The sequence below is a fragment of the Pseudopodoces humilis genome, chromosome 8, assembly GCF_049639895.1.
Source record: "Pseudopodoces humilis isolate 2021_Gansu_Grassland_sample_001 chromosome 8, ASM4963989v1, whole genome shotgun sequence".
Classification (NCBI taxonomy): Eukaryota; Metazoa; Chordata; class Aves; order Passeriformes; family Paridae; genus Pseudopodoces; species Pseudopodoces humilis.
Window position 1 is genome coordinate 25838605 of NC_142207.1, and position 23311 is coordinate 25861915.

Sequence of the window (23311 nt, forward strand, 5' to 3'; positions counted from 1 at the left end):
GAACGCTTTGTAAGAGTCCTGGATTGTGAGTCATCTCATCTGCCGTGACCTAAAAACATATTAAACTAGAGGATGCATAACACTGAATTCCTAACCCAAAATGTGCAATTCCTCATCCTGACTTTGCATGATCAACATTTTTGTGCTGGGACTACAGTGTCTACCCTGCACATGACGCCCATTCATTATCACATCTCAGGGCTCAAAAAATCTTTTGTATGTTCCCTTTTGTATTATTTTTGGCTGTGGGGAGGAAGAGGTGGGGACCTGTCTGGGAAACAGGAAGCAGGAGGGGAATGTGTTGTAGAATAAGGGCAGAACAAAAAAGAATAAAAGAGCATTTATACCATTTCTAAACGATAATAAACATATAGGACCAAAGCCTGCCTCCATCCATGTGGGGGGCAGTGGGCTGTTTGGCTGAAGTTTAGACTTTATTTGGAGCACAGCAACTGTCCAAGTGCATTTACAAAAAGCCATTTGCTACTTTTTTTCTTTGATTTCTTTTTAATCATTTGGGCAATTTGTTATCTTACAAGAACAAGAAGATGTGTGTGCTACTGTGATAAATACGCCAATCTGGGCAAGGAAAAGAGAAGACAACAGACTTGAGTTTTGCTGTTGCACCAAGAAAAAAAAATCTGACTAGAAACAAAGAGATGGGAAGCACAACCAGATTCTCAGTTGGGGTAAATCAGCACAGAGCAGCCCTGATTTCATGGTTCCTGTTTACATCAGCTGGGGACCTTGCCAACACTCAAAATCCATGAAATGCTGCTCTTGATTAGCACCACTTAACTCTGCGGCTTACATTAAACGGAATTCGACATGTTTTTTGATGGCTGGAGATGGTTATTTTCTATTTCAAATCTCGTCTACTTTATTAGGGACAGTGTGACCTAAATGGGAAAATAGGAAGAATTTAAAAACAACAACTCTCAGACATCCTGATGCTTAGATTTGTTTCTTTTCTCTATCTCTCTTTTATTAAAGTTTGAGTCATCTATATGAAGTATCCACAAAGTTGATTCTGCCACTTCTAGGCCAGAGTTTCCATCATCTGTGCACAGAAACAACATCTTTCGTGCTTGAATGTCCCATTGCAAGTAAATGTGCATCTCCCTTTAAAGCCAGGTGCCTTCCAAAGGATGCTATGTTACAGTCAGAGGTGTTTTTCCATTGCTCTTCATTTCTACACTGTTCTGCCAAGGCTCTTGTTCCAAAACCCTTAGCCACCAGGGATTTTGATCAGCCTCAAAATCTCAAAGGCAGTGGACTCAGGCTGTTACACACCCTGATAAAAGCAGCATGGTCCTCTTTAACAGCAATCTGTGAGAGCACATTGGTTAAGAGCCTGCCAGTATTGGCTCAAATGCTCAGCAGCAACTCAGGCAGCCGCTCACAGGCATCTGAGATCTGTATCCTCAAAATGCATTAGATTAAAAAAAAGAGAGGAGATTTGGCACAGCTTTTTGTGGATATCATTAGCAGCACAAGGTGCGCTGTCAGAACTGGACGAGGCACTGCTCACTCCCTGTGAGAGGATCACAGATCAGCCTCATGTCAGCTCCCAGCAGGCCGTACAGTACTGACTGCACAAGGCATGGGAAGCCAGGAGATCCTGTTAAGAGCCCTGCCATTTGTTGACTTGAGAAAGCTCAGCAGGTCAGACCCTAGCTGCTCAGAGTCAGCACACCTCTGTGAGCCAATTGACACAACCACAGCTCGCACACTGGCTCACTTTCTTCAGTCTGTTGACTGTGGACACCCACCCCGTTGTTATGATTTTAATATGCTGCAATATGAAAGTGCTATTTCAGGACAAAAATTATTAATAGCAAAGCAGCCAGAAAATAGTCTAGAAGGAATGCAATATTTTGGCATTCCTGGAAGATAGGATGACTTCCCAGCATCCAAGAAACCACCAGGGTTAATTCAAGATGTTTCTATGCACAAGCCTGTATTTTGTCACTATATGACAAGCCATTGTGACATAATTTCATAAGACCTGCATACTGCAGCAGTCCACAGAGACTACAATGCAGAGATGCCCAAAAGGTGGTATTTTGTTACTCTAAGTAGGCTGTTGAAAAGCAGAGGCTGGGTGCTGTGACAAAGCATCAGTAGTTACAGGTTAGGAGAAGGTCTATACTTCCTGAAAGACAAGGATGGGACAGAAACTGTTTAAGCTCTTCTTAGAAACCTGTCTGCCTCCAGGACCTCAGAGAGGCTCTAATTTTCAACCTCCCTTTTCCTATCAACTTTCCCCTTCTTTATTCACACTGCATTTCCTGAGCAACACTCTTTACTTGGGCAGGAGCTTCATAGTCAAGGCAAGTCACTGTCCCTTCTCAGGTTCTCTTTTAAACCTTCTGTTTCTCCTAGCAAAATATCCTTGGAAATGTATTGGAGAATACTGTGAAAAACACCAGACCCTGACTCATTTGTGTTGGCACCTTTCCCCCTAAAATTAATTGGAAGGGTTCCCAAATTAATTCCAGGTGCATCAGTGAGCACAACACTCAGCACCAACTTGCAGAGGTGATACCATAGGAAGGCATCTCTCCACTGGCAAGGCTCTTGGCGTCCCTTCTGCCTGTACACACACTGCTGAAAGGCTCTCTGTGAGGCTTTCAGCTTTCCAGCCCCATCCTTAAGTATCCTCCTTGAACAAACCTAATGAAACTCAACGTTTCATCTTTCCCTAAGAGGAAAAGGCCCAAATGATGATGCCAGGAATTGGAAGATGTCATGTTCATAGCACTACAGCATTACCCACTAAGCCACAACAAAAAGCTCCAGCTCAGTACTGAAAATGCATTGCAGAGAACTGCAGTCCCCCACCATGCTCCAAAAAGAAAACAAAACCCACTTACCAACAAAGAAAAGAGGAAACATATTGTAGTCATTATAAGCCCAGCAGTGAACATGTTATCTGGCATATTTCCAACTCAGATATTTAAAAAATGTAGCTAGTTTACCTTAAGTATCCTATTTTCCCCAGTTTCCCTTTTCCAGTCTACTGAAGTCCATACAGCATCTCCCAAGATAAGCCTGACTTTATGGGTTGGCTTTATATCACTCCTTCCCTCTATTGTCTTTCTGAGATGTGATGGAAGTCTCCAATGTCATGGCTTGGAAGACTACGGCCAGATTCCTTGGCATGGCTTGCAGGAAGGGGATGGGTGGGAACTAAGGAAGGACAGCCTCTCCAACTACAGGACAGGGGTCCTCTCATGGTACAGCCAATCCTTCCTGGCATTTTGTTTATCATTAACACTGTTTAACTAAAGCTGGTTTTTAGTAGCCCTCAAAGGTGGAGTCTGCAGCCAGCTCTTGTCATCCAAACACTGCAGACCTCTGTCACCATGCTTTGGTACAATCCCTGCAACTGCAAACATAAACATTATGTTCCTCCAAGTACAAATTACAGCTTTCAGGAATTGCAATTTTATTTTGGTTATAAACATACAAAGGTAGCCTTTATGGCAGCCACAGGCTGAGTCTTTGCTTCGCAAGGACATTCCTGTGAGTACTCTGCTGCTTCACCTCCAGCCAGCTCTGCTTCCCAAGTGCTTAGCTTCCCAAGCAGTTGCACCTCCCAAGCAGCTGCACGGCATCAGCTCAGGGGAAAGCCCTAATGCCTTGCGGTGGCCTAGGCTCCTGGATGGATCTGCTTCAGATCCTGCAGTCCAGGAACTGGGACTCAGAGAGGGACCCTAACACACTCAAACTGTGTTTCTTTAGCTATAGTCAGCACTACTGGCAGCCTGTGCATCCAGGATAATTTTCCAGACATGACTTGTGACCTGGTTGTCACTCTTGAGCCCCAGCAGGATACCTTGCAGCAATTCTGAACATGTGGGCTCTATTCAGAGCACCTCCAAGGTGCTCTGACCATCACTACAGCAAGCTTCAAGGGATTTCCTCCGTTTCAAGCGCCTCTAACCCTTCCCTGCTCTGCAGATGTCCCATCACTACCCAGCACCACGCTCCTGACACCTGTCAAAGAAGCATGATATCAAATTGCTCCTCCAAGCCCCCGAGTACCCCTAGGCATTTTAGTCCTCCTGTCAAGCTTGCTAATGTGTCCCTTCTCTGCCACAAGTAATGATGCATTCCTGGAAGCAAAAACTGCATTAAAAGTCCTCTTTACATGTGAGCTAAGAGCTTTCTATGCCTCATACCATTTTTACTCATAAATATAATATCAAGGTGATAGTGTTCTCAGACTACTCAGAGTGTTCTGTAAGTAAAACCTGCAATTGGCAATTTATCAGATGGAAAAATAAAAGCCACATTTGGTTTCTCCCTACACTTAAAAATGACCACGTGCAGTCTCTGAAGCAGTCTGATCTTTTTAACAAGGTCATGAATATCAGCTGAGGGCACAGGAGGAGAAATAAAACCATCCTGCACATGTTTTCCCTTCTGTGCTGCTTTCTTACTGAGGTTTTTCTCACTTTCTAAGCAAAGAGGAAGCCTCTCCTGTTCCTGGCACCCCGTGTTTATCCACATTCCAGCAACCAGTGGCTGCTCGTCCAGGTGCTCTCCAAGGGCAAACAACTGGATCTTGCCATAATGCAATTTTGAACTTGAGCCACATCCAGCTGTGAGTGGGAGTGAGGTGGGAGCCCTGTGAGAAGCAGTGATAGAGGCAGTGGATGACGGGACACCATGAAATCTTTTGAAAATGTTGCTCCTGCAGGCTTAGACAACAAGCACAGCACACCCTTTGCCTAGTGAAAGGCTTGGAAAATGCACTTTGGGAGGCACAGCCTTAGGAGTCAGAATAAATCCTCCGAGATGTCCCTGGTGAGAAAGCAGCCCAATTTGATCAATACAGCAGCATTATTAACACTGCACTGCCTTACACGAGGATAGTCATATGTTCTTGCCTCTGCTGAGAGTGGGGGAAGGGGTGAAAACTCCTACAACAATTCACAGGGGAAACGTCTCTCAAAATCATTAAGCCTGCACAAAGAATCTCTTACCCATTTTCATGGAAGCTGCTTTTTTGGGAGCTGCTTTTTTAGCTTTTCTGCTTCACTAGTATTGATCAAGCTTGGGTGGAATCCTAGAAATAGTATGTGCTTTATGGTTTTCTTAAAAATAAATTTTGTTTTTAACAACTTAGGATCTCTATCTTCAGGCTTTTGTTTCTGCAGCCATGAATACCCTTCATTGTGGGGGCTGGGTATAGACACAAATGTAGGTGGTTAACAACAGAAGGCAGGACTTAATGGTTAGCAATTTTTTCAAAATTATTATGAGAATTAGCAATTAAGCACATTTGGATTCAAACAGAAATATTAGTAGCAAAAAGGCATATCTCTCTGTATAGATACATACATATATCTTGCTGCTGCTCCTGAGCCCCAGCCAGAATTATGGCCTTTCTGTGTTTGGCTCTTGACGAACACATTTACAGACAGGCCTGGTAATTCGGGAATGGCAAGAGAATGGGAAGGTGAAGAAAAACAGTCCTAGCCTATCACCTGCTTAACCACAGCCAACAAATCTGAGAATTTTGTAAAAACTAGGTCCTGTGTGTGCCTGGTGACAAATTTGCAGAAAGCTAGAGAGGTATCACCCCTATATGCCAGGTAACTCAGATTGGGAGAAAATATATCAGAGAAGCTAAAGACTAAGTGTTAGTAATGGCATGGGAGGAAGAACTGACTAATAATAAACAAAAGATTGACAAATAGCCCTTAAAACCACAAGAAATACCTTCTTACCTACAAGAAGGTGAGACAGGTCTCACCCACTGCCGGAAAAAAAACCCTACCACAGAAATGGTGCATCTGCACCAGCCACATTTCTCCAGCACTCATATGGGACAACACATCATCAAAACCAGAAAACTACAGACTCACTCCCTCTTCACTGGGAAGAAAACCTGCTGTTCTTTCCCTCTGCCACCTCTCCACCAAAAAACACTGAAACCATCAAGTCCAAACCATATACCAAGAAGGTTAAAGATGCTGAGTTTGAGCACACTAGCCCACCTCCACATTGTGTCTGGTAAGCTTTTCTCACCAGAGAAGTGTGGTTCTGCTTCAGAGCTGCTGGCACAAAGTTCTTCCAGAAAGGGGTGCTGCAGAAGTGTCTAGACAGACTAAAATTAAAAAGAACAAATTATATGACACTGCCCACTGTCTGCACAGCACAACCAGATTCTCAGAGGGAGGAGTAAATAGCTGGGGCCATAATCGTAGCTAGTGGAGTCATCTTAATTTACACTGAGCAAGGATCTGGCCCAGAAAAATACTCCTGTAAACTTTGCAGACAAAAATTCCTCTGCTAGACCACATTCCACCAGTCAAACTGCCAGGGAAGACAATTACAGAAATAATTTAATTAAAATGGAGATCAGGGAGCTGGTATCATTTTCAAGCTCTGCTCTTGACTTCCTCTCTCCAGCAACTGAGAGCTTGGGTGTCCCAGTTTCCCAGCCTATAAAATCGGCATGCTACAGATTCTCTGCTTTCTGAGGACAATGGCTGTGAAGCATCCTATCTGTTCAAAGCCCAACCATCAAATCAAACAGATATCTGAATGCTCTAAACCTCTGTATCTTGGATGAAAGGGCATGTATTTTTCTCTGCTGAAACAGCTCTGTCGTTGATCTTGGAAAATTTGATCTTCAAAAAGGCAACTTGCAAGTTTTGCTTCCAAGACTACATGTCAGGTTCTCCGTCTTATTGGGGTACTGCTAAGGATTTTTGCTGCTACAGACTGCTCAAACTTGCCAGCACAGTTCTGGTACTGAAGTAAGAGTTAGGCAGAGAGAACTGCTTTCCCACAATTTTGTCATTCACATTTTATTTCTGAACTTTAACTTTTGTTCTGATTAGCATCAAGGAGAACAGTGAATTTTCTGCATATTCAACTCTTTCAGGGAAGTCATTAGATGAAAAAATACACCCAGGATGTAGACAGTGCAATCACATGATCAAGTCATAAGGATGATACCATGTGATGTCTCATTGTAGCAGGTCCTTTGTTTTCACTCCTCAATTTCTGTTAAAAAAATTTGGCTTTTTACATGCTGGTCTGCAGAATCATTAGCAATGGTTGGCTCTTGGTTTAGGACCTGTTTTTTTACAGTCCTCATGTTCCACACAAAAATCTTTCACAGATATCCACAGTTTAAGAGTTTTTTGAATAGGAGGAAGGTAGAATACAGTTTCTGAGAGAAGTTTGCACAGCAGAATGAAGCAAGAACCCAGAGAGACCCACTGCCTGCAGCCAGCTGTGTGCCACACTGCTATTTGATGAGGCCCCACTGTTTTGTTATAACCCCAGCAGACCCTGCATGGAGCCAGCAGCTTCCCTCCGCACAGGAAGGAAAGGGAATCACCCATCTTCTGAAATGCCAGGAAAATATTTCTTTGTCATGCAAGCAGCTCAGGCGGACTCAAAGGAGCAGAGATGGTTACGCAGCACAGTTCATGGACAAACACAGCAGGAAGGCCCAGAGTCCAGGGTGTCCCAGCCTGCAAATGGAGAGCATCTCACAGCCTAGTGCAGCTGAGGTTTGTGTCCCCCTTCTATCCCTCCCCTGGCTCAGACAGGCTCCTCTGCCTTACGTGAGGGGCTTTGGCAAATCCTCTTTTACAGTGCATGGAGCCACACTGCTCAAGGCCACTACAGCGGATAGTGGCAGAGTGGGAGGAGCCTCCAGAGGGACAACAGAGGGACCCCATTACTGACCACACAGCATTTCAGGCAGGCTGCTTCCTGTCCATATTGGAGCAACTCCCTTTCTGAAGAGCTGTGCAGCCCTTGAAAGGACCTCACAGGCTGGAGAGGTGGGCATCAAAGAACAATCAGAAGCTCAACAAAGGCAAATGCAGGGTCCTGAACTTGAGAAGAACTTCACCTGGGGAGAAACAGCCCCATGCACCAGCACAGGCTGGGGATTGCCTGCTGGAGCAGCTCTGTGGAAAAGGACCTGGGGATCCTGGTGGACATTAAGCTGTTCCTGAGCCATCAGTGAGCCCCTGTGGCCAAGAAGGCCGATGGGATCCTGGGGTGCGTTAGGAAGAGCATTCCCAGCAGGTCAAGGGAGGTGATCCTGCTCCTCTGCTCAGCCCTGGTGAGGCACATCTGGAGTGCTGTGTCCAGGTCTGGGCTCCTCAGCTCAGGAGAGACGTGGAGCTCCTGGAGTGAGTCCAGAGGATGACAACAAAGATCATTAAGGAACTGGAGCATCTCTATTATCAGGAAAGGCTGAGGGAGCTCAAGGTTGTGGAGTCTCCCTCACTGGAGATATTCGAGTACCACCCGGACATAATCCTGTGCTATGTGATCCAGAATGACCCTGGATTAAACCAGATGACAGACTGTGTGGGCTCTTCCAATCTTACCCAGTCTGTGATTCTGTGAAGAGAAGGGTAGAGGTGTACTGGGTGGGCACCCAAATTCAAGGGGGCTTTACTCTTTAACTGTGGTCCAGGTTAAATACTGTTTCACATCCATCAACCACAAAGCCAGTGGTGTTTAGCTAACTAACCAGCATACAGATACTTTTTCCCAAAACAAGGTCAACAATGCACAGCAGCCCTGACAACTTCTCCCAATACTAATACCACCCCACAGCTATATTTGTGCTTTTAGACTCTTTGAAATGCTGAGATCTTTCATGACTCACTGTAAAAAGCCAGCACTTAGAACCAGCTACCATCAAGTCATCAACACCAATTTGACTTCATCCTATTTAATGTCTGTTTCATTAAACAAACAAACACAAATTTGGCATAATTTTTTTTTTGTTTCCCTTTACTCGGATTGATCACAGCCCTTGTTATAAAAACATGCTTAATAAAAACAAATTGGAAAACTAAGGAAACTCATAAAAAGCTCTGATTGTGAAGAAAAGCAGGGAAAAGAGCTTAAGGAGGAAATACTACATTTTTGTGTGATGCCAGCAGAAAGAGGCAGTTTATAAAGAAAACCACATAGTGGCAGGAAATAAATCCTTGAGACTGAATTTGGAAAAACACAAATTAATGCATTTATGGAAGAAACAACAACACAACATGCACACCTAACACAAAGCAGAGATCCAGTAAGGCTGACAAGAGTTCTAGAACAGATAAGACACAGAGAAGGCCAATATAGCTTCAAGGACACATTCTAAGCATCTGATACACAGGAAAACTGGAGGGAACAGAGATATGGAAAGTATAACAAAACTCAAAGGGACATACACCTTTATTACTATTTATCGCATCTGTTCTGCAGTCAGAGTTGTAATCTCCAGTCAATGAGCAGGGGTCTCATTTCACATTTAGATTAAAAAATCCATGAAATAGGTAATATAGATGAAGGTGGGGTAAAACACCACAGCTTTGTGCAACTACGAACACAGTGAATCCAAACAGAGCAACAGATTTGCTCATGGAGAATAGAGAGAATATGGGAGGGAGAAGACTTGGGCAGCAAAAGACAAGTCTGTTAAATATTCCTCCCCTAAATTAGGTTTTAGCACAGGCTTCTGAGGAATACAAGGCTTCACACCAGGTGGATTTCAAAGGACACTGGAAAGCACCACTGAGGCACACATTAAGAAATGGCACCTGGGCAGAATTTCATTATCTAACAGTGCCAATTTCCAGAATTTGTTTGTTTGTTTCTGGGCCAAATCTGCTTATATGCAGTTTATTGCTGCTGGATGAAAACAGAGACCAAAAATGTTTTTCGTCATGTGCACCCTGCTCTTGAACCTCATTTGCCTTCAACGTTAGCTATTAAAACCCACTTGCTGAACACAAGGTCTTCTCTGACCCTTCCCTAACCTTAGAGACCAAGCTGCAGTGCAAATGTGTCCTTTTCCCCCATGACATAACATGACATAACACAACACAGACTCACATTGCATTCCAGCCAGAGGAGGAGGAAGACCCCACTTCCATGAACCTGGTCTCTCCTCTGAGATGCATTTCCAACCTGACACACAATATACACGTGACAGATTCTCAAAATGAAATCTGTGTGGCCATCCATATGTGCACAAAGAGGGACCCTTCATGACTCGTGTTTATACTACAGCATTTCAACACCAGTAAAACAGAGCAAAAAGGCCTAAAGAGGACTTGTGTACAGAAGTGGATTTTAATGTCAAAAAAAGCCACTCTGATAATTTAGTCTCACCTCTGGATGACATGGTTCACTGAAGTGCACAAAAAGCTCCCTTGAACACCCATTTATAACCGCTTTCAGGTTGGTTTCCGCTGTTAGGTATGAAAGTCTGAGGGTAAATCAGAATGGGAACCTCGCTTCTATCCATGCATTGAGACTTTCAAGAGACCTCTCTCACCTGTCATCATTTCACAGATGGGTATGACTGTCCGGGGGGAAACTGTGCCTACACCAGACATTATCCTACCTTGCACTGATGGGGAGGCCACATTTAGCTCTTAGAAACATCTTCTAGTTCCTTCCCACACCCACATTTTCTTCATTTATAAAACCAGTGAAAACAAATCATGCTTCACCCTCAGTTTTATAGAGGGCAGCTCAGGACCTCTCATTCCTTCACGGAAAGAAAATTTCTTTCTGTACAGTTTCCATTATTTATTAGCTGAAGGTCGAGGGAGAAATGGTATTTATAGGATGCCTAAGGCCATGCTCACTATAAAACAGAGTAAGTCAATATAGCTACAGCACAACTCAGTGGCCTGTTGTGCAACATTTTTAAAAATGTACTCTCGCTTTACAGCACTTGAGAATATCTCCTCCCCAACACCAGTGAAAATATATTTATGAGAGCTATAGAGCAACAAGATTGTTTTAATCGAATCATTAACATGGGTGTGCTGTTTTCTGCCCACATCCTGATATTTAGTCCACATCCTGACAAGATCTGGGATTTGTATAGACTATTCTCCTGAAAGGTGTTGAGTGACTTTGTGGACACTGGGCCAGCATAAATTCACTGTAACTTCGGCAGATCTGCACTCGCTGACTGATCTGAAATCCCCAATGTGATGTGGATACTATTCTTTCCATTTACAAAGAGAAAAACCATTCAGAACTGAATGCCAAAAGTCTCCTTGACCTTTTCTACTTAAAGAAATGGAAATGAGACAGAAATTCCCACCTTACACCATATTGGAACATCACCTGACCAGAGATACATCTTGCTCAAACAAAACTGACTGAATGGTATATGGCATAGCTCTCATAATTCTCATGAGACAGTCCCAGTGAGGAGAAGCCTTCAACCTAGAGCATCCACTCAGCGTGCAGCTAGGGCACTCAGGACTTGGAATCACATACACCAGAGGTATTTGGGAGTAAGAAACCACCCACGCCTTGCTTCCCTTGCTCTCCCTCAAATGTATTCTTATAAGGAATGCACTTCTCACGTGAGAAAAAGAAATCTCAGTGCAGCCTTTGTAGAGCTCTGTGCACCTACTGGCATTCTTCTCAGCACTCAGAAACAATGCTAGGAAGTCAACCAGACAGTCACCTGTCTACAAGTCTCTCACACCAGAAAGTAACTCCGCACTGGAATCACACTACTGGCGTTTATTCATGTTTTAAACAAACTCCAAGAATTCAGCCCAAGACAAGTTAGGCATACTCAGTAAAAAGTGTTTAAACTGGGCACTCTGAAACTTATTTGCCAGTGTCCAAGAAAGACTAATAAAGGAATCACTCCCAGAAAACAGAAAGCTGTCTTGAGTGAACAGAAAATCAAGGCTGCCTGAAAAGAAAGCATGAGCTTTGCAGCCAACTCAGAAGTACAGTGTGGTACCAAGGTCCTCGTATCACCTTTTAAACCCCCAAATCACCCCAGATTCTGAGGGGACTTTATTCAAGCACACAGCTTCATCCAGAAGGCACTGGAGACAGGTGCTTTAGCCTGTGTCTGGAAGGTTTCAACCTGTAATCAACATAACAAGCACCAAAGCTCCCCCTGGCCTTAACTGACTCATTCCTTCTAAAAAAGCTCCTCATGTGCAACCAAGTTCTTCTGTTTTCAAAGATTGCCTACAAGAATCTTTCTTTGCACTTTCAAAACACAGGAGAGGTAAGAGAAGAACCAGGAAGAGAAGTCTACAGTGTTTCCCTGCAGTAGAAAGTAGGAAACTAGTCCAGGTGACATCCTGAAATTCTCAACCCTGAAAGAAATGCACCTTACAAGCTCTTTCACTGAGTTGCATCACTTAAAGCAGTCTGCCTTGCCCTCCAAGATACTGGAGACCTCCAGAACTCTAAGTGCTTTCTTCCTCTGGTCTGACCAGACAGAAACATGCCTTACTCTCCCTATTTGACTTAAACCACCCCACCCCCCCCCCCCGCCACTCTTTCACAGGTTTCTTAGAACCCCAACTCTCAGAGACTTCTGCTTACATCAGAACCACCTTTCTCAGCACCAAAGCCAAGCTCTAAGTTTCCTCAATTGTGCAGGAAAACCTAACATAATTCAACACTATCCTGAGAGATCAAAACCCAAAAACAAATAGAAGAAATTCGTACCTTGGTAAGAATCTGAGGTACAGCAACCTTCAGATGATCACAACCACTCTGAGGTGCTGGCATAGCTTATGAACAACTGGGGGAGGACTGTGATACCACCAGAATTATCTGGGACAGCAACATCAGGAGGAGCCAGAAAAGAGCTATTTCACCCAAAGTGGCTGGATTCTCATATCAGTCCAGTGCTCTTTGCTTCTCCCTTATTACCTTAAAATGCAGACAAATTTAAAAATATAAACAAGAGACTCTGAAGTCCATCCCCATCTGATCTAGACACTAATGAGGGAGGCTTTTTCCACTGGCACCGATTTTCCATTGTGCAGCAAATACAGCCTCTCCACCATCCACGTGTCAGAAACAAAGCCACTTCTGGCCTGATGCTTTCCATATGAAACACTAGATCCCATCTTTCTTCTTCCCTCTGCCTTCCTCCTTTCCATACTTAATTACTCACACAGCAGCTGTAGTAGGTTGCAGATGAGCAGACTGCTTTCTTCAGACCAGCACAAATTTTCCAGGCTGACAGGGAAGGCAAAAAGAAAGGAAAAAAAAAACCCAACAAAAATTATTTAGTACTTTTCACCAGCTTGAAGCAGGTAGCAAGCTCTGCAGGGCTGGCACACTTCAAACCACTGCACAGCCCCAGGAAAAGAACAAAGCCCCTGACTTACCCAGCCCACCCTGCACCCAGGGATGTGGGGCACCTCAGATCCAGAATCCAGCACTAAGCCAGAGGTGCCAAGGCAGGGCAAGTGCACCGACTCCAAACCAGCAGAGCATCTCACCAGCAGCAGCTGAGCAAAGGAGGAGAGACCAACAGCTGCAAGGAGACAAGGAACACATGGGACTGCACTGCTTTTGTTCACCTTGTGTATCAACAGGCCTTGCCAGGCCCTTCTCTGAGGAAGGGAGAGCAGGCATCTAGGTAAGAGTCCAGAAGTATCCAGAAACTGCTCACGGCATCACACGGTGTTGTGGATGCCGTTCTCCAAAGGTGCAACAGTCACAGGATGAAGTCTGGATACCTTTGACTAGCCAAATTGCTAATAGCTGGGAAAAATTAATCAACTTTTAGGGGCGCAAGACCTGAAATGAAAAGCTAAAATTGACAACAAAGTGGAAGATGTCAGCCAAACTAAATCTCTCACACTGAAAAGTGCCAGGCCCTCAGGAAATTCTAGGAAGTACAACTCACTGAAGGATTTCTACCAAACATTCTCAGGAAAGAAATACACTCTTGCCCAGTCTTTTATTGGAATATATATTAATTTCTGAGTCAACATGTTATCCACTGAAATGTCACACATCCAAGATGTAATGTGTAAGGGCTTGAATCAAGCAATGGAGTGACTAAATTCTGGGACTCACACCTAAGTGCTGTGATGTGCATTTTGGGTGTAAAAAGCAAGCAGACAGGAGTACCTCTCATGTCCCTTCTACTCTGCCACCCAGTGCACAATTTTCACCGTGGCCTTTGATCACTAGAACCTTTGTTTTCCTTCCAGCCCTGGTGGAAAACAAAGGCAGGCGATTAAAGGCAGTCCCGTACTTCACCCCCACTAGCACAAAGCAATTCAGCACAATGCTGATTTCCCTCCTGGGCTGAAGGCAAGTCAGCAGAAATTGCAAATGTTCAAAACCCAAGAACTTTCCTTATGCATCGAAGTGGACTTTGCCCACTCGAGAGGCAGGATTAAAACCAAATGCCTAACACCTAGTAGTAGTGAAAGCATTTTTTTAAATCTAATTTACTTGTCCTGACACATGCCTTTTTCCTCACTGCACAATCTAAATAAACACTTATTTTCACTGTGATTCCCAGTCACTTCAGTTATACCAGAAGAATGCTGCAGTGACAGAGCTGCAAAGGCAGAAGGTGGGCCAGATGATCCTGTCCAAAAACCACAAACCCTGTTTCCAAGGCTTTTTGGATTATCTAGGTGGAGATACTTCCATTGATTGCAGTTTCTTTCAGAATATGCTACCTTACAAAGGTCATTTATGGTCAAACATCAACCCTATGTCAGCATCCCTTTAAAACTGATCTTCTGAGGCTACAGGTTTAAAGGGCAGGATTTATAAATCAAGATTCTAATTGGAATGTCTCAGAAGAGCCTCTCACAAGCCAGTGTCCTTCTCCTTCGCATCCTTTCCCATAAATCACGCTGTCTCCCAAGCTTGCCTGTGTCACTGTCTACTTCTCTATCCCTTGCAGAGTAGGAGCTATTGACCCCATGTATGATTTAAACTCCAGCTTTGCACTCAGGTCCACAATACTGGGAAATAACAAGAGGATTAGGAGATGTGACACATTGCCTGTAAACATCATGTTCAAAACTACTCTAACAAATAAGTATGGTTGGTGGGCCTTCAGCAAGCATAAATGACATGTCTCTATGTAAATGACTCGGACTCTTTGCTGTGTGTTGTATGTACTACACAACTCCTAACAGTTCTCCAGAAAGTAATACATGTAATGAATACAGTTGCACTGAGTGGAAATGCTTTGGATTGGAAAGGATCATGCAAGAACAGGGAGTGGATGGGTACCTGCTTCAAAAGGATTAATAGCATCAGAGCAGCTTAATAAATCAGAGTTGATATATTAAACCTTTAAAAGAAAAAAAAAAATTAAATGCCTTCTGCCCAACCTTCCTACACTCAACTCCTCCTTCAACCCCTTTTAGAAACTTCAGAAGGGTCAAATCAGTGCCCCGCACAGGTTATCACAGAGACAACCCAGACCTCTGGGAAGGGGTATTTAAGCTTACCTTTCAGAATCTTCTTTGGATTTTTTTCATAGAGGCAACACCACACCCCGCCAAGGACTTCTCTGGTGGCTGGTGTGGCAGGATCTGGGCCCACAGCTGCAGAGGGGCTGGCTGCCCACATCCCCACAGCCTCACACAACCCTCCCCTGCCCCAGCCACCGTGCCCAAGCACCACAAACCCAGAACAGGAATCCCCACAGTAGCATATCAGAACACAAGAGCTGCCAACGCATCTTGTAACTGAAGAACTGAAAAGCAGAGGTTTGTCCTGATTAAATCCAAGATGTCTAACTATATTTGAGCATAAAGGCTGAAACATGAACTCACAGGCAGCTTACTCTCACAGGCAGCCTAACAACCTGCACAGCGAAGCAGTCTTCCTCACCAGCTGCTGCCAGAACAGGAATGGTAAACACAGTCTGATGACCAAAGCAATACATGAGCTTCTTCTGATGTACACACCTATAAATGCCACAGTACTTCCATTTTCTTAATGCTGCTGGAATCTAGTAAGAATTAGAAATCTGAGATTGTTTGGGGTTCTTTTGATAATAAAAGACAACAAAACAAATCTTCAGTGGCTCAAATGCAAAGAAAGTATAAAAGAATATCAAATTAAAAATAAAAGGTCTGTGACTTTAAAAACAATCTCAGGGAACCAGGCATGATTTTTTAACTCACAATGGCAATGTTTGGAAGAGGCTCTCTTCCTGGCAGGTTTGTTTTGTTTGCTTGTTACAGAATCCGCTGAACTCTGTAGTTCAAATGAATCCACGCTAATTTTGACCGATGCAGAAGCACCCATAGTACAAAAAGGACATGTGAGGAGAAGAAATTCAGTAATTCAGGTGAGTGATTCCTGCAACGTCAGTCTAAAAGACATCACAAAAATGGCACTCCCAGCTCCTGGAGCTGCCAGGAGTTTGGAAGTGGTGGGGCCATTGTAGATGTAGGAAATGGACAGGAGGCACTTGAGAGTCCAGGGAAGCAGAAACAGGAACTCAGCACTACTCTTGAAAACACCTTTATTAATTCTCAAAAAATTCAGGTTTAGCATCAAAAAAGAAAACCACCATCAATTGCAATGCCTGGGCTTAACTTTTACTGAGGTTTTGAGCATGATGATCAGAAGTCTACAATTTTTCTTCCCCTTTGCAGAATGTGACAAACTTGATAGGAGATCAACCCACTATTAACCCATTGCTTAATGCACTAAACAGCAGTATTGCTCAGTCAATGAGCAAAATCCCTTTGCTTTATTAGGACAGCTGCAATCAAGGTCGTTCGCATGCAGCTACAATCAAAGAGAAGCAGCCAGCTTCCTTCTTGCTTCCCTATAATGTTTCCTAACTCAGAATGGAGAAACAACACACTGGATGTTTCTCAGTGAAGAATCATTTAACAAAGCCTCAAAAAATACCCCAACAATATCCAGAAGATACCATTTGCCTCAACCCTGGAGAGCTTAAGTATGAAATTACTATCTGGAACTGAAAACCTGCCATTTCGACATGGAATTATCACACTGCAGACTGGCTATGTATCATGATTTTCATGTAGCCTACTCTAATTTATGCACTGCCTATTCAGTAGGACATACAGGAATGTACCGGCTTGGGGGAGGGTAGATTTAAGCATCCCAAGCAAGTAAGAGAAAATATTTTCCAGCTGAGTACCCACATTATGATTGTGCATTGCTTAAAGGTATTTACCCCACTTCAAAATCACTTGATACAAGTCATTCACATAATCTGCTATTTTAAGATCTATAACATGGATTGTGAGACTCTATGCTTTCAGAATGCCAAGAAATAATCACTTTTAACAATCGATTCTATAATTAAGAAATCATGTAACAATAGAGACAGCAGTTTCAAGTTTATCTTTCCTCTCTTTGTCCATTTTTTTCTGTAAGGTGACAGGAGCATGCTTTCAGCACACAGAGCAAGCAGAGGGACTGCAGGTATAAATGGAGTGGTGTTCAGAGTCTGAAATACACTGCATTACACATGTGGCTGTTCTTGGAAGTCAACCATTTCTGAAAGTTATTCTCAAGAGGCATGATGTACTATAAGCACTTAAGAAATGTGTTACACTGTGACTGGAACCAGGATGAAATAGCAATATTAAAAGAGATGGTTTAGTTTATGTAGTGGCCAACTATGCCATTAAACTAGAACAATGGAGACGATGGGGAGGCAGGAATGTTCTTCTGTGTGATTTATTCCTTTCCAGTAGGAGTGAAATTTTTCCTATAGGCCTGAAAATGACCCCATCTGCCAAGTAAAAGTCAGCATTAAGATATAAAAATTCTGCTAGATTAGTCACCTTGGGATACTCTGCTCTCACACAGCACAGGGATCTCAAAGCCCCCTTCCAGAATGAGTCAATACTCAGCCTTCAGAGCTCCACAAAAACCATTAGGCCTTAACATTGCTGTTGTCAGTCACTTCAGAAAGAGGGAAACTGAGGCCTGAAGAATTGATTAAAAACAGGCAAAGAAGGCTGTATGAAAGGATCAACAGAAATACAAAGGCTTCCTCCATCCTATGCTTTACAGGAAATGTGCATCTTTCTTGAAAGGATCATTGTTTGCTGCAGCTGAGAGCAGCTGGGCCAGTCAAGGCAAAAGGAAATGTTATCAGCCAATGGTTATCAGCAAACAATATAATGCCATTTCCACTTCTGCCAGCCAATTAGACCTCTGCTGCCTGCTGACAGATGTGGGAAAGGCTATCTCCTCCAGAATAAATGAGGGTTTGGCACCTAAACCCTGCTAGTTTTATACAGCTGCAACAACTACACATGATCACTCTGTGCATCCACCTGCTCTTTGTGCTCCCATATTCTGACATTATGGGAACTACCATGCTAGAGACTGCCCTATGCTCTCCATAAATACGAAAACAGCCCCAAAACATCTCCTGATCAGACCCCTACTTCACAATAAGACAGTGAGTTCTGCGTCCACCAAGGGGCCTATGGAGGACAATAGCGATGTTGAAAATGTCACCCCTAGGAAAAGGCTTCTCTGATTAAAAAATATGTCTTCTCCACCCCGATTTTTCAATGACCCCCTAAATGACATTGTGAAGGCCCAGCAGGAAGAACAGAGTAAAGTCCCATGTTCACCCCTTCAAAATTCTCAGCCCTGCTCTCCCCATCTCTGCAGCCTGGCACACAAAGTGGAACCACGTGCAGCTACACAGGCTATGCTCCTCAGTTATCTCCCTCAAAAACAGCCTCCTACCCACTTCCTTCCTCTGCAGAGTAATGAGGCACTCTTCAGCCTCATGCTGCCTCTCCCAGCAGTCTGGTTCCAATCTCAGGGATGCCACATGAGACAGCCACCCCAAAGCAGTGGCATATGTGGCCAGAGGTCCTCCTGCAGCAGCACAGCAGCCACGCAGGTGCTGAAATCTCCCCCCGCCCTGGTCCTGAACTGCAGAGTCAGCTCGCAGGGACAGAGAGAACTAGGACGGTTCAATCAGAGTCAGGATGAAGCACCAGGCAGAAACACGAGGTACCAGCCAGCTGACTTAGAGCAAACGACTCATTTCCCGATGCACACAGCCCACCTCTTCCTTTAATCTCTCCTCAGTGCCACGGAGGCTCAACACTGCTGGCAAAGCTAAACAAAGTTCTCTCTCCTGATGAAATTGTCCTATTCATTAGATTCTGATGTCCCCACTCCAAGAAAAATCCTCCTGACCTCAAAAGTGTTTTGCCTGAAGGAGTACACCCAAAGCTCAGAGAGGAGCTCAGCTTTTGTTGCCTAAAAATCAAGCTCTCCCTTCCCAACATGTGTTTTAAAAAAAACGTCAAACACATCACAGGTTCATTTCCAGCTTCCACTTCAGATATTTCCACTTCCACAATGCAAACTATGTCCAGGGTGGAATAAGGGTTTCTTTGTATTTTTGCCTTTTAAAACAGAAATCTACACAAAAGGAGACAATTTGTTCCTACACAAAATCTGTTTGTTTTGTACATATTGCTGGGTTGCACTTATTCAGCTCCAACACTAATTGTCAAAAGCACAGATACCAAACTTGCTCACGTTCCTCTTGCTGTGGGAAGGAAAAATGAGAGATCAGCTGACTGTGTGCAAGCATTTAGCAACCTGCCTGTGCTGTCAGTGCCCTCTGTGAGTAATGGGTGTTTCACAATCTGAAATACGAGCAACTGGCCCAGCTGTATATTCCTCAGCCAGCAGCTACCAGACTGTTTTCCAGGCTCAAGAGAAAATGAAGACAGAACTGTGTCAATGCTTTCACACCAAGGCATGTTCTGATTTTCAGTGGGGCAGGTGCATCTTCCACGGTATCACAGTAAGCATTGTTTCTCAGAGCAGGACCTGGCACTGACTAGCCTCTGCACATCACGCACTAGTAGCTGCTGATCACAAAACTGGAGCTCACAACACGATAAAGAAGCTTGTTCTTAACCCACACATCTATTTTCCCCATCAACCCCTGCCTTTTTAAGAGACTGAAGTAATCTCCTGGGGCACTGCTTTGCTGCTGGGATAAGCACTGCCCTGGAGCCTCTGTAACATCTTTGGAGCAGAGGCAAGACTTGTTCAAGTGTTTTTACTCAAAATTAAAGCTGCTGTTTCCCACTCATGACACATCCCATAGGGATCAGTCACTACCCTGCCAGCTCTCTTCCCTGGAGTCTCAACTACAGCCTTTAGTTTTAAAGGATACTTTAGAAACACACACATTCTTTGCTTCAAAGTTGCTACAGTTTGCCTAAAATAAGTAAATCCCCAAGACCTGATTACATTGCAAGTGATTTAGAAGAATCAAAATGGGGTCTCTGTGTCAGTGGGTCTGCCAAGCTTGTGTAACAGCATGGTCTCTGCACAGCTGCTCCCACCACTGACACATCAGTTTTGCTGCCTGTTGTTTGCAAGGAGAGTCCAGGCAGCAACAGGGGAACAAACTGTAAATACAGGATACATTATGAAACATTGGGCACTGGTTGCAGGATTTGAGAGGAAATAAGGGAGAACGTAGCAAATTATTTTCACACCTTCTCTTTTCAAGCATACGTGGAGAATCAGTGGGGTTTAACCAGGAGCATGACTTTAAATTCTGCAATGGTAACAGTGGGATTGGGTAGGTACATGCTACTGTATAAAACAAACTGCTTCTCTTCCACACATAAAAGAAGGCAGAAGGAGACAGAGTATCACTCGCAGCACTGCCTGAAGCATGCTGGCTGTGTCAACACACTATGTCGCTTTGGACTGTTTGGACTGGCAGTAATATGCAACCGATCCAACAACAATACTATGAAATATTTTTTTAAATTAAATTATATTAACCTCTTCAGTTTAATTAGCATGTTAAAAATATAAAAGGAAAGCAGATGTGACCATCATGCATGTGTGCACTGAATATTAATAACAAAAAAGCATCCCCTCCCCCTTGGAGGATAAAGCAAAGTTGGTTCGGTCATTTTACAAAATAAACCCTGAATGTGTTCATCCTGTAGCTGACAATAAACCTCTGCTTTGTGTGCACACACATACAAAGCTGAAGCCAAAATGATTTTACTATGGTAAACCTTTGAAGATCCAGCCCCGGTCCAGCTGGCTGACAATGCTACAGCCTGAATACTCCCCAGCTCTGCCATCCACATTCCTACCCCTACACACTTCTAAGGAAAAATGAAATGAACATCCCAAAACTGTCACTTACTGGAGATCTAACATGGGCTACCCTTACACTAACCAAGACTCAGGTAAAGGCTGGCAAGATGAAATCCAGTGGCTCGTTATTCTCACACTGATAGTGCCACGGGTCCGTGCGCTGCAATAGCACCACATGTCATCCCAGCCACACTCCACTATTTCTACCCACCAGCAGATGTTTTTTTTTCTTTTAAAGAGACACCAGTTTCCAGAATTTCACGGGGTGTATCACCTCCACCAGAAAATCACATCAAGAAACAGGACTACCTCACAACGCTTGGTCACACATAAAAAATGCAGTCTTTCCTTTTCCCTCAATATCCCAGCTGATAACTATTTATAGTTCACAACTGTGTATTTTATATAGCTCTTCTCTGTAAGCTACTCTTCTCCTTGGTCTTACTTGTATTCATGCTACCAGTCATCATTTTAATGCATTTATAATACTTGATTTCCATCTTTATCCTTATTCTGTCTGCATATTAGCCCTACAGTGCCTCAAAACATACTGGTTTACTGGAACCAGCCTAAGGCGTCATTGTCTCAAGATAGCAAGAAGTGTGCGTTTCTACTCATCCTCCAAGAAAAAAAGGGGGGAAAAAAATAAGGAAAAAAAAAGAAAAATAAGTCACATTCCTAGTTACTGAACTTAGCCTTAAAGCTTTTGCTAATGCTTCCACATACCTGCCCACCCTCCACGTCCGACTTAAGCTACGATTTTTATTGACATATACTAATTACCTGAAAATAAGAATGATCTATTCCATTTCCACCAGCTGCCAGTTGTCAGCACTGGCTAGAAGTGAGCAGGCTTGTTTAAAAGAACAAAACAAAAGCAAAAATAAAAATCTAAACTCAAAAATAAAAGAAATAGTAGTCATCATAAAAACGAAACCCTAAAGATGCCACCGGATCTCAGGTACTGTCGGGTGTGCTCGAAAGGACTGAAGGCAGACAGATTTGAATGGACTGCTCAGTTTGTCACGGTAAAAAATACAGAGATTTAAAGGTCTACCCACGCGGAAAAAAAAAAAAAAAAAAAGAAAAAAAAAAAAAAGAACCACCAAAAACACCCAACCCTGAATTAAAGAACAAAAATAAAATAAAGTCAGAAATGCAGCCTCAATGCATCGACTGTCTGCCCTTAAGAGATTTACAGGAGTAATTTAAATGATTCACCTGCTGCCAGTTTTCCTCCAAGGATGGCAAAGCTGAGAAGTAGCCGGTGTCGTGGACAAGCTGGAGTTCCTGGAATATACTATAACTAGCCAAGACATCCATGCTGCTGCTGAGCAAGACCCTTTCTTTCTGCTTTTGTGTGTGTTTGTTTGCTCGGGTGGGGGGTTGTTTTTGGTCATAAAAAAAAAAAGGAGGAGGAAAATCAACCAATGATAGATCCAGCGTCCCTTTGGCTTTGTTTTGTTTCAGTCACACTTTAAAAAAAGAGAGAGAGAAAAAGGATCAGCGCGGAGGGACAGCGAGGTTCGGGGGCCGGGCCGAGGAGGACGAGCGGCGCCGGCGCGCACCGAGCACCCCGCGGCCGCCGCACCGGGGCACGTCCCCGCCGCGCTCCGCGCAGCCCCGCGCCGCGGCCATGCGCGCTCGCGACGGCCCTCCCCGCCGCCCCCTCCCCTCTTTATTTTCGGGACACCACATCCCACATCCCGCCCCCCCTCACGCCGCTTCCCTCCCCGCTTCCCTCTCACCCTCCCTCAGCAAGCCCGGCCCAGCCCCCCCCGCGCGCGCAGCCGCGCGGCCCCACTCAGGCAGCGCGTGGCCATGTAGGGTAAACGGCGGGGCGGGAGGGGCGGGCCCGCCGCGCGCCTGAACACGCTGCGGGCCAATGGCGGCGCCGCTCGATGCGCGGGGGGCGGGGCCTCAGAGTCGGCGCCGGCGGTGATTGGCCGGCAGCGCTCCTCCAGCCCCTTCCCCGAGGCTCGCGAGGCGGCGCGCGGCGAGCTATTTTTAGGGCGCTATATAAGAGGGCGGTGAGGCGCGCGGCGGTGGCAGAGCGGGGTGCGCTGAGGGGCGGTGCGGAGTGTGTGCGTTCGGGCTGCGGGCGCCGGGCGAGACGTGGCCCGGCCTGAGGTTGCCCCGCAGGCGGTGGCTGCCGGACCCCCCTCCCCGCCCTTCCTGCAATCTGTGAGCCCCTCTGCCTTCCCCCTAGCCTCTAGCGCTCGAGTCCCCGGGGTTGAGGGTGGCCAGACCCGTCGCAGATGAACGGGGAAAGATGTGCGGCTTATGAGGGTGTTGGAAAGGAGTAGTAGTGGGACTACACCCCGAGCCGGAGCCGCCGGCATCAGGAGCACGGTGCCTGTGTGGGCAGACCGCAGGAGCCCGGCTT

At 44.7% G+C, this 23311-nt stretch overlaps 1 protein-coding gene across 4 annotated transcripts in view; it reads right to left on the bottom strand.

Annotated features, from left to right (window-relative positions):
- KLF7 (KLF transcription factor 7) overlaps positions 1 to 22698 on the bottom strand; it is a 65375-nt gene extending 42677 nt beyond the window's left edge. For 3 of the 4 annotated variants that reach the window (XR_015773124.1, XR_001331273.2, XM_014249608.2), the window contains exons 1-2: positions 22674 to 22698; positions 22147 to 22400 (exon numbers count right to left, since the gene is read on the bottom strand). Coding sequence is in view for 2 of the 4 variants with exons in the window: in XM_014249608.2 (XP_014105083.1) it covers positions 22147 to 22248 (102 nt within the window). In the remaining 2 variants the exon portion in view is untranslated. Of the gene's footprint in view, positions 1 to 22146; positions 22431 to 22673 lie in introns of those variants that run through there. The other variant, XM_088059064.1, reaches the window with a different exon arrangement.
- Positions 22699 to 23311: the final 613 nt, after the last annotated feature.